The 12343-nt window shown below is 37.9% G+C and overlaps 1 protein-coding gene across 12 annotated transcripts in view; it reads right to left on the bottom strand.

Annotated features, from left to right (window-relative positions):
- AGBL3 (AGBL carboxypeptidase 3) overlaps positions 1-5777 on the bottom strand; it is a 61475-nt gene extending 55698 nt beyond the window's left edge. For 5 of the 12 annotated variants that reach the window (XM_036427524.2, XM_036427566.2, XM_036427553.2 and 2 more), the window contains exons 1-3: positions 5635-5771; positions 4145-4199; positions 2737-2922 (exon numbers count right to left, since the gene is read on the bottom strand). In XM_036427524.2, coding sequence (XP_036283417.1) covers positions 2737-2922; positions 4145-4199; positions 5635-5691 — 298 coding nt within the window. In that variant the 5' untranslated portion in view covers positions 5692-5771. Of the gene's footprint in view, positions 1-759; positions 1441-2736; positions 2923-4144; positions 4200-5634 lie in introns of those variants that run through there. The other 7 variants (XM_045576965.1, XM_036427581.2, XM_045576967.1 and 4 more) reach the window with 4 other exon arrangements.
- Between the last annotated feature and the right edge of the window lie 6566 nt (positions 5778-12343).

Genomic DNA, 12343 nt, shown 5'->3' with positions numbered 1-12343 from the left:
CATGAATATATAGAGAGCATTTAGAGATCAAGAAGAAAACAAAAAATTCAACCAACAACAAAATGGCAAAGAATTTTATCAGTTTACATAAAAGTCAATAAATATATCTGTTGGTCATTTGTGTCTTCTTTGAAAAGACATCCATTCAACTCCCATTTGACCCAGTAATCCCACTCCTAGGAATATATCCCAAGAAACTAGAAACACCAATCAGAAAGGATATATGCACCCCTATGTTCATAGCAGCACAATCTACAATAGCCAGAATTTGGAAACAGCCTAGGTGCCCGTCAGCAGATGATTGGATCCAAAAACTATGGTACATCTACACAATGGAATACTATGCTGCCATAAAGAAGAAGGAATTCTCATCACTTGCAGCAACCTGGATGGAATTGGAGAACATCATGCTGAGTGAAATAAGCCAATCAATGAAAGAGAAACACCACATGACCTCACTCATTTGTGGATAATAAAGAGCATTATAAACTGATGAACCAAAAGATAGATATAGAGACAGTAAAGCAACAAGCAGATTGTCAAATTTCAGCGGGGAGGGGAGGAGGATCTGGGGGAGATAATAGATCAACCGAAGGACTTGTATACATGCATATAAGTACAACCAATGGACATAAAACTATGGGGAGGGAGGGGATATGGGGGAGGGAGGGAGGGGGGCAAAAAAAAATCATTAAAATATGTAAAAAAAATAAATAAATTAATTTTTAAAAAAAAAAAAAGAAAAAAAAAAGAAAAGACATCCATTCAAGTCCTTAGTCCATTTTTTAAATCTGGTTATGAGTTTGCTATTCAGTTGTAGAAATTCCTTATATATTTTAGAGATTAACTCATCAGAAATATAGTTTGCAAATAATTTTCCTATCCACAGGTTGCCTTTTCACTATATTATTCCTTTGTTGTGCAGAAGCTTTTTGTTGTCCCACTTGTTTAGTTTTGCTTTTGTTACTTGTGCTTTTGGTGTCATATCCATGATATCATTGCCGAGAACAATTTTATGAAGCTTTCCCCCTATGTTTTCTTGTAGTTTTACAATTTCAGGTCTTATGTTCAAGTCTTCAATATACTTCTAGTTTGAGTTTCTTTGTATGGTGTAAGACCAGGGTCCAATTACATATTTTGCATGTGGATATTAAATTTTCTCAACATTTGTTGAAGAGACTATCCTTTCTCCATTGTGCATTCTTGACAGTCTTGTCAAAGATCAGTTGAACATATATATGTGGATATACTTTTGGACTTTCTAGGTCTGTATGTCTGTCTTTGTACCAGTACCATACTGTTTTGATCACTATGGTTTTGTAATATACTTTGAAATCAGAAAGTGTCATGACTTCAGCTTTGCTCTTCTTTCTCAAGATTGATTTGGCTATTTGGAAGCTTTTGTGGCTTTATATAAATTTTATAGTTGTTTTTCTATTCCTATGAAAAAGTGGCATTGAGATTTTGATAGGGATTGCACTGTCAACATCACTGATACTCAGGGAAATGTAAATCAACATCACAGTGAGATATCGCACACATGTTAGAATGGCTATTTATTAAACATTTTATTTTATTTTTTTAATCCTCATCTGAGGATATCTTTCCATTGATTTTTTAGAGTAGAAGAGGGAAAGACAGAAATATCACATGTGAGAGAAACACATCCATTGATTGTCTCCTGCACAACTGTGGTATGTGCCCTTGGTTGAAATAAAACCTGGAACCCTTTGGTCCACAGGTCAACTCTGAATCCACTGAACCAAACCAGCTAGGACTAGATGGCTATTTAAAAATACAACAATAAAATAAGTGTTGGTAAGGATGCGAACAAATTGGATTGAATTGAAATATAAGTATAAATGCACACCAGTTTTCAAAGACTCCATATAAAAAAAGAACATAAAATATTTAGGATATATTTGGGTTAAATAAAAAATAGTTTTGAAATCAATTCCACTTGTTTCTTTTTAATCTTTTTAAATGTAGCTACTAGAAAATTTAAAATTACATATAAGTGGTGGGCAAAGTAGGTTTACAGTACATTACTAATCACTAGAGGCCCAGTGCATGATATTTGAGCCACCTCAGCCCAGCCTGTGCCCTCTCGCAGCCCAAGATCCCTCAGCTTAGGCCTGCTCCCACCACTGCAGCTGTGCTCACCAGCTGTGAGCCCAGTTCCTGCATTAAGGGTCTGCCCCCTAGTGGTCAGTGTGCAACATAGTGTTGTTCTACCATATGGATTTGCATATTAGCCTTTTATTTAGGACTAGAGGACCAGTGCATGAATTCATACACAGGTGGGGTCCCTCAGCCTGGCCAGTGATTGAGGCCTATCGGGGAGCTGGCTGGCCAGGGGGAGGGGCTGTGGGTGGTGGCTGGCCAGCCCTGCCCCAATTGGGGTGGGGAGGCCCGATTGGGGGTAGGGCTGGCCGGGGATTGGGGGGAACCGATCAGGCCCAGATCAGGCCAGTTGGCAGCCGCAGTGCAGTCATAGTGACAGGTCGAGCTCCCAGACAGTGGAATTCCTGCCTGGGGGGGACAATTTGCATATTAGCCTTTTATTATATAGGATTGTATTATTTTCCATACAAACCTACTTTTTCCCACCCCTGTATGGCTCATATTATACTTCTGTTGGAATGATTATTCTAACACTGGGAGTCTTCTCATTAAAATTAAGGTTGGCAAGTAAATTTGCTAATGTTTAAATCCCCAAAACTGCAAAGAACCTACCAATATGCTGGACTTTTTCATCAATGACCTCACAGTGGTACGGCCACCGTGTTGGGCTCAGTTCACCAGAAGAAGAGACACCATACAAATCTCGTGGCTCACGAAGGCGTGGCACCCATCTCCCTAGCTGGTATTCCAATAGTATCTGTGTAGTCCGGGGGAAAAATGGGTCAGTGATGGAGTCAGCTGGAAAAAGATTCAAACACAATTATGAGTGTTAAGAAGCAAAACTCCAATTTCTATAATTCTTAAAATTGATTCTAGAAAGAGAGAGAAGGAAGGGAGGGAGGGAAGAAGAGGAAAGAAGACGGAGAGGGAGAGAAAATAACACTGATTTGTTGATCCACTTATTGTTGATTGATTCTTTGTAGCTTAAACATATGTATAAAAAAAAGAGCCACAAATGAATGATAAACAACCTTAAAATAATCCCAAACAATGAAAGCAATATAAACAAAGTTAACAAGGATTACTATGAAGAGCAATTCATAACACAAGGGAATATAAATAGACAAGCATTTGAAACAATTCTCAATTTCTTAGCAACCAAGGAAATGTTAGTTAAAACAGTGAATTTCCTCCTTTTTATCCAACAGACTTTTTAAAAATTTAAAAAGAAAAAGAAGGGCAGTAGGAAGTCCACAAAATAGTACTATAATTTTTTTCAGCAAACTATTTACTGTTGAGTGTCCTTGAACTTCTTAGTCACAAATTTTCTATGACTATGGGTATAGATATGTGTACAAATGCAAGGAAAAATTCTAGAAGGGTAAAAACCAAACTGAAAATAGTGGTTATGTCCAAAGTGAATATTTGCTTTAGGAAGGTAGTGAAAAAGACAGTAATAAAAATAATAAAGGCCTTATCTTCAATTTCAAAATATCTGTGATAGATATATAAATATTTGGGAAAAACATTTTAATGTGTATTTGAAAGCACAATTCTAAATGTATAAATTCTAAAAAATCAAGTATACATCAGGATGCCCATATGCACATGTAAATTTGCTAATGAATGACTTTAAGGAAACTCTCTATAGGCATACTTCATTTAAATAAAGATGCAGTCAGTTCCAAAACATTGTGTCCATTATAACTCCAGTTATACTGTGAATGCATTTAAAGAATTGATTATTTAAAGAAATCTCAAGGTAAATTCTTGTATTAAGTTCTTTATAAACTACTGACCATTTTCATTAAAATCAGGTTTACCTAAAACAAATCTTAAACGTTTTAACTCCAAAAGATTCTTATAAAAGTGAATACATTTATCTCTCCTTATCCAATAACAGAATAATAATTCCCTATATTATTCAAGCTTACTTTTGTTCTAGTTTCCTCATCTTACTATTTTCCTCCACTCATATCATATCATAAAGAGAAGGGAGAATATATGGATAAATTCAAACCTGTTAAAAGTGCACATTGGTGGAGTTCTTCAAATTTCATGAAGGAATCCTCATCCTAAAACAAGAGAGTTTAAAAACATTTCTCTTTTAAAATCCAACAGCTTAGGAAGCCAGAAATTTTTTTACAACTTGTTTGTACTTAGAATTAGGTGTATGTGTTTAATCTTTAGTGAAAAAAAGTAAAGGATTATTATAGGCTACTGGTCTCAAAGCACACACTTCAAATATCCTGAAACCTTAAAGTTTTCATCTTTCATTCTTCTTCTTCCACAGGATAAGGTCATATTAATAATTGTAGGGAAGAAATAAAGTTTAAAGCTTAGCAAAACAATCTAAATGAAGAAAAAGTAAAGAAAAGAAGCCCAGCCCTGGCCTGTGTGGCTTAGTTCACTGGGCACCATCCCATGCATCCAAAGGTTGTGGGTTCCATTCCAGGTCAGGGCACATCTGGGCTGTAGGCCCGATTCTCCTGTAGGGGGTGTGCAGGAGGGAGCCGGTCCATGTTCCACTCTCACATGGATGCTTCTCTTTCTCTCTCCCTCTCCCTTCCTCTAGCTCTAAAAATAAAAGTACTATTATTATTTAAATATATTTTATTGATTTTTTACAGAGAGGAAGGGAGAGGAAGAGAGAGTTAGAAACATCGATGAGAGAGAAACATCGATCAGCTGCCTCCTGCACAGCCCCTACTGGTGATGTGCCTGCAACCAGGGTACATGCCCTTGACGGGACTTGAACCTGGGACCCTTCGGTCTACAGGCCGATGCTTTATCCATTGAGCCAAACTGGTTAGGGCAGTATTTCTTAAAATAAATAAATAAATAAATAAATAAATAAATAAATAAATGCAGAAGGCCAGAGACTTAAAGGGATATACATCATTTTGGGGAGCTTATTTGGGGACCTTAACTTACAATATATACATGATAATTTATACTTTACTGAAGTGTGATGAAAACATATCACAAATATTACTAGAATCAGACAAAATGTTTTTAAATACTGCATTTTGTTTTCCCCCCCTTTTTCTTCCTCCATCTCCTTTCCTTTGTTACATCAGAGCCACAGTAAGCCTATTACAGAACTACAGAATAGGTTTAAAACACAGAAGGTTCCAATCTATGATACATATTATGATGAGTACAGTAGACTCAGTCCATATAAGAAAGAGGACAGGGAGTATGAAAACCCCTAATAATGACTTAATATACATATTTTAGTAAAATTCATTAGAATCTTATCCAATTTTTTTTCTCAGAAAAAGGCAACCAATATACTAGTAGGTTCTCTTTCTAGAAGAAGCATAATGTACACAGTGATATCTTGGCTTTCAATCAAATTATTGTACTTCCCAACTTCAATGACAAGTGAGTTAAACATCCAAGTGATTCTTATATTCAATTGATTTTATAATACTTGTACTGGGAATCGACATAACACAAGTTTTATAATATCTCAAAGTAAATAAGATAAGGTTGAAGAAAACATACTGATTCATCTTCATCACTGATGGATCTATCTGAATAGTCTTCTGAATCTTCTGACATCTCTTCAGTATTTGGCTTGGTATTTCTTCTTTTTATTGGTGGGCTGTAAATGTAATACAATTTCTAAGGACTTTACTGACAGTTTTTAAATGAAAATGTTTATTGCAATGAATGAGTATCCAAAATATATTCTATTGTATTTAATTGACAACAGGCTTCTTTTAAAAACTATTTTATTAGGACACAGTTAAATAAACCTTCAGTTTCAAAAGTCTGAAGAAATTTTTCATTTCTCTGAGAAAGAGACCAAATCACAATAAAAGACAAATCAAGTAAATAATTTAATTTAAAAAAGAATTTATAGGGTACACAAATCATTTACACCCTGTATTTACAATTAAATACCAAAGAGCAATAGCATGTTCAGAATAATCCGGAGACATTAAAAAGATCATGAATCTTTTTAATTATAGTTACTTACTCAGGCAGTGAAATGTAGCAATAGAGAAATTTTATTTTCTACTTAATTTTCAATTGACCAGCAGTTCAAATGCCTACAATAGACCTTTATATTTTGGTTAGTATTCCGTAGAGACTGTCTCTGTTCTAATATTCAATTATATTTGTCTTAACTGAAATCTCAATAAGCTATGTGAAGGTTGTACTGGCGATGACCATTATCCCATGCAGATATCCTCCCATTACTGAGAAATGAAATCCTTACCAAGATTCTTTCTTTTTTTTTTTTTTTTTTAGACCAAAAGAATTTACCAATTCCCAGTCTATTTGTTTAAGCTCCGCTCCACCAACAGTGTGTTTCGGAACAAGACTACATAGAAGAAAACTCCAAGCTCCACAGCAAATCACTACAAATGCCACAGAGAAGTCTGCTTATTCAGACCTGCAAAACCAAGAGATTTGAAGTTTCAGCCCGGGGATCACCACTGTTCCCAGTCTGGGAAACTGGATTGGCATAATCTGATTCTATTTTCTTACGTGAGCATAGGAGGCAACCCAACGTAAGACGGGGCAAGGGTCTTATTGTCTGGGTGGTTCCTACTAAATGCTACTCTTTTTATTATTACTATTACTATTATTTTAAATATATATTTTATTGATTTTTTACAGAGAGGAAGGGAGAGGAATAGAGTTAGAAACATGGATGAGAGAGAAACATCGATCAGCTGCCTCCTGCACACCTCCTACCGGGGATGTGCCAGCAACTAAAGTGCGTGCCCTTGACCGGAATCGAACCTGGGACCCTTCAGTCTGCAGGCCGACGCTCTATCCACTGAGCCAAACCGGTTAGGGCCTAAATGCTACTCTTGCTACATGTTAAAATGTAGGTACCACGTTTTGCACCTGCAGGTGTAACCTGATGAGCCTGACTGGAACCCAACCAGGTAAGTAGACCCCGTTGCAAAGGAGAAATGCACACGTGATTAACCAAATAGCGTCCATACACAGGAGCTCAGCCTGCCTGCAGGGGGCCAGGGCTTTGGAGGTGAGTTCCCTCCATCTGCTCCAAATAAAACTAGCGACATTTCTTAGATCACATGATCTCACACATCTAGAGGAAATAATGAACAACACAAACTGATGAACAAAAACAGACCCAGAGAAAGAGAAGCAGCGATCAGACTCTCAAACCTCAGAGGGAAAGTAGGGGACGGTGGGGGTTAGGGGCAGAGATCAACCAAAGGACTTATGTGCATGCATAGGGGCCTGGCCAGTGGCCATGGACAACAGGGGGGTGGGGGCATATGTAGGGAGGGGTTTGGGATGGGAATGAGGACAATTATGTGATACTATAATCAATAAAAAAAAAAACTAAGAACAACAACAACAAAAAAGCGACAACCACCTCTCAGCCTCTAACGGAACATCCCAAGCAGCCACCACGCCCCGCCTCGCCAGGTCTGCGGGCAGGCACGGCGACTTCCCCGGCGGGAAGGACGGTTAGGCCACAATTCCTGCGGTCCAAGGGGTCCTCCCACGCTCACATCTGGAACTGGCGGGGTGGGGAGGAGCTCATTTTCCCGCCGGCGGGTGGCTGTGTCCACGTGCGCTCGCTTACCGCAGGGGGCGCCGCGCCAGAGATCTCCTTTCCTTCGGAACCGCGCGTTACCGTCCCGCCTCGGTCGGCCCCTCCGTTCCGCCCCCGCGGGTCACAGCCCAATATAATCCCGGTCCAGTGTAGCGACTCTAGCCACGCCCCTCGCCAGCAGGCAAGGCCACTCGTTACCGGGGCAACGGGACCACCCTCGCGAGACTTCAGAAAGCCCTGTGGAATCACCTAGCAAGTACCTGTACGGGTGGGGGGTGGGAAGGAGCCTGGGCGAGATTTGGGCCGGAGGAAGGGAGACCCCCCCCGAAGGATGATGGGAACTAGGGGCAGAGTTGAGTCCCGTTTTGAGTGGAAAGGAGTGCGGGTGATGGGGTCGGGCTGGTAGGAAATTTAGGAGAGGAGAAGGCGGGACAGGGATTTGTTCCTGGGTTCTCCACCACTGAGAGGCTTGCTGGTCAAGACTCTGTAGGTCTTTATTTGTACCCCACACTGAGTTAGTTGTGTTCTGCGCAATTGTGTGACTATTGACCTGTATTTGATTCGGAAATGAAAATGTTCTCATTAAATACTTGATAGAGGACTCATAGACACACTAGGGTGAGCTCTCAAGGTTCTTATCAGCTCAGAGATTCTTTAAATATAAAAGTCGTTAGGTAACACATTGAACATGTTATCTGGCAGGGCACTATGCCAATCACATGTATTGCCTCATCTAATTAAATACGAACTTCCCATTACAGACTTAGACTTGATTCCTGTATATCCCATCTTGATTTTCACCTGATCTTTAGCTCTGGTGGATAATTGAATGTATTTGGAACAGTTTTCAAAATAGGCTAGGGAAAAAAAAAGTCTTTAGATGTTTGGTTCCTACATGTCATGAGATTTGTAATATTGTAGAAATGAGATAATGGATTATAGCAAGTTTGAAATTAGAATAAAGATCAAAGCACTTTGGCTTAAGCACGGAAATGGTCCCTATCTTTAGATTTTGTAAGTTTCTGAAAAAATAATAGGTTTTTTTCTTTTTAAGGTCAGCAATTTAGAAGTTTGCACCTCCCAGAAAAAGAAAGATTAGATAATGCTCTCTTGAAAAATACTTACCAGTTATAATTGTACCTTGTTTTATGCCATACATGATACTAAAAATGACATGCACAGATAATTTTTATATGGAATCTATTTTTTCTGTTAGATTTTAGAGTCGTGGTTGTGAGCCATAAGATGTCAGATGTACAAGGGTGAAGCTCCAAAAAAATTATCTAACCAAGTTACTCAAGAAATTAATAGCTGAGCTGGGACTTAAGTCTCATGATTTTTTAGTCCAAATATTTCCATGGTCATATTTCAAGTAATCCTGCAGAGAAAAAATATTTTAGTGCATAAAAGTACTTAGGAATTTAACAAACTTTAAAAAATCATAATTATTTTATTCAACAAATACTTATTGAATACCTACTACTTGTCAGGGACTATTCCTAGTGTCAAGTGATTGCATGAGGTTATATTCTATTGGAAGCAGACAGACAAACTGATTGAAAACAAACACCTAGGTGATGATAACTGCTATGGGGAGAGGGAAAAATTGAGCATGGGGAGTGAGCTGAGTGGGTGGTCACAGGAGCCTCTCCCACCTGCCTCCGTGACAGAGCTAAGGATGTCCCACTGCCGGCTATGGCCCGCTCCCAGGGAGCAGGCCTAAGCGGTCAGTCTGACATCCCTTGAGGGTTTCTGGACTGTGAGAGGGTGCAGGCCAAGCTGAGGGACCCTCTGAGTGCACATATGTTATGCACCGGGCTTCTAGTAGCAATTTAACCTTGAGCAACCCTTTTACCTTCCCTGTGCTTTCATTTGTTTACGTGTAAAGTGGGAATAACACAGTAGTATCTATCATGTAAGGATTGCATGAGTGAAAAACATATTTCCTGGGACTTGGTAAGGACCCAATTAATATTAGCTGTCAATACCATTGACTAGCTGACCTCCAATTGATGACAATGACACCACATCCCTCTAGTATGTGGGCATCTACTTACCTTGCTGCACTGATCCCTTTATAATTATGGTACCACCATTGATCAGGTTGAAAACAAGCTAAGGAACTAATCTCCAGCTCTATATGATTTAGCTCTTTTGCATAATTTTTATATTAGTACCTTCAGTAAGAGATTATTGAATAAAGGGTGTATGTGTGTTGTTTTTTAATCTTGGTAGAAATGATCAGTTGGGATTTCTAAATCCCAATTTAATGAAACTTTTTCGGGGAAAAAACTTCAAGATAACAAAAGCTCACATCACTAAAAGCATGCTTTGGCAAAACCCTGCTATGAAATCTGTATTACAGTGAGAGGCCAACATTCTTTATGGAGTTGAGATGCAGGGCCGAGTGGATACAGAAATTATAAATCTGGGAATAAAAATGTCATAAAACAAATTAACCCTCAGATCTCTAAGGACTGTACAAAAATTGATAGCAGTACATCTAGCAGTTTATAAATTGGGGTGCTTAGGAAAACATCATCTTATCACTTACCAAGCACCTCTGTGTGTGTGTGTACAGCACTGGGTATACATCTGAGGGCACAAAAGAACTAAGGCAACTACTTTTATTTTTTTTATCTGATTATCCCAGGGTGAAGTATTCTGTCCTTCCTCTAAACACTGACATATATTACATAATTCTTTGACAATTATGTACTAACCTTGTGATATTTTCTCTCTTAAATTCTTGAATTGTAACTCAGTATTTTGTAACTTTTTATGTCTGTTATTTATAATTGACCTCCCCACTAGAGTACTCTAACTGCTCCCCAAAATGAAGGCAGCCAGCAATCTTTATGAAGACTAGATTCCTTCAAGCTCATCCTTACATTCAGGAAGCAGCTCTTTGGAAACTCATAATCTGGAACTAGTTTAACAAACCCTTATCCTTGACAGGTGATGATTCTTTTGCCCTCTAGTCCCATTGGTTTGCCACAAGTCTAGCTTACCTTCTCAGCTGACTCTTGCAGATCAGCACACACTTGGAAACAGAAGAAATCCAGGCAAGAGAGAGAAAGCAATAGGTGGCACATAACTAGGATGCTATTTAAATGCAAAAATATCAGAAATTACATTAAATATAAAAGGGCTAAATACTCCAGTTAAAGCTCAAAGGTGATCAGACTGGATTAAAGCCGAAACTCAAACCATATAATTTTCAAGGACATCTATCTGAAACTAAAGGATATACAATGGGTGAAAGTAAGGGGGCGGAAAAGTTATATTGTGCAAGTGCTAACCAAAAGAAAGCCCCCCGTAGCAATATTAAGAATAGAAAAAATAAAGAGGCAAAAATCTTTGCTAGCCATAAATTCATTTCACAAGGATAAAATATTTTGTTCACTAGGAATGTATAATAATCCTAGATTTGTATATGTACCTAAAACATGACCTTAAAATATGGAAAACAATATTAACAAAATTATAAGGAGAAATAGGCAAATCCATAATCATAGTGGGATGTTTTTATATTTTTTTCTCAGTAAAAAAGAAACAACAACAACAAATCAGTAAGAATATAGAATGTTTGGACAACGTGAATAAAAAGCTTGACGGTATTCAAATTAAGACCTGATTAAGTCATCTTTCTTTTGTGGAAGAATACATATTCTTTTTTTCCTATCGATTCCTCCGTGCAAGTAAAAATATGAAAAAGCCTGCAATACACCTGTTTCTACATCACACAAGAGACTATATTGTACTCTGAATACGCACATTTAAAATTAATTATTATCCATCTCTAGTTCCATCATCTTGGTATTAGTATTACAGGTTGTATTCTTTACATTGCTTAATTTTGTGAATTACCTTGGATAACAACTATCTTATTGTCTAAACTTATTTCCGTCGCCCATGTTGTTAGGACATACAAGTAAAAAAGTGCTAAATATTTTTAAAATTACAGTAACTTCGTTAATTCTGTCACTCTATGGGCAGGATTTAGGGATTGCGTGGGAGCTCTCAAATCACTACTTAAAACCTGGATGGGAAAAACCTCAGATTTCAGAACAAGTAGTGCTATATAAATATGCAAAATTACTAGGTGGAAACACCTTTGGATTTAAATATAATTGCCATTGTCTTGCTAATAGTAATATTCTGCAAACAAAGGATATATATTTAATGGGTATTTCTGCTATAAAAGAAACTGCCTTTGGGGAAACAGTCCTGCCATCTTAGGAGAAAGAAACATGGTGTGTGACAATATTGGGATTGAGAAGGAGGATGAAGGAACATTTGATAATTTCTTTTAAAGAAGAATTTTTTTAAAAAAAATATATTTTTATTGATTTTGTACAGAGAGGAAGGGAGAGAGACAGAGAGCCAGAAACATCGATGAGAGAGAGTCATCGATCAGCTGCCTCTTGCACACCCCCTACTGGGGATATGCCCGCAACTAAGGTACATGCCCTTGACCGGAATTGAACCCGGGTCCCTTCAGTCCCCAAGCCGACGCTCTATCCATTGAGCCAAACCGGTCTCGGCTAAAGAAGAATTTTTAAAATCTATCTTTTCAACCTTTTCTATACATATTTGGTGAGCTGTTAAAAATACCCATAATAAGTTTTTACAAAACATGAAATGGCTTTTCTTCTTTAAAGG

This window comes from Pipistrellus kuhlii, unplaced genomic scaffold (genome assembly GCF_014108245.1).
Source record: "Pipistrellus kuhlii isolate mPipKuh1 unplaced genomic scaffold, mPipKuh1.p scaffold_m20_p_10, whole genome shotgun sequence".
Classification (NCBI taxonomy): Eukaryota; Metazoa; Chordata; class Mammalia; order Chiroptera; family Vespertilionidae; genus Pipistrellus; species Pipistrellus kuhlii.
Note: the sequence above shows the minus strand (reverse complement) of the source record. Positions and strands in the feature narration are given on the sequence as shown.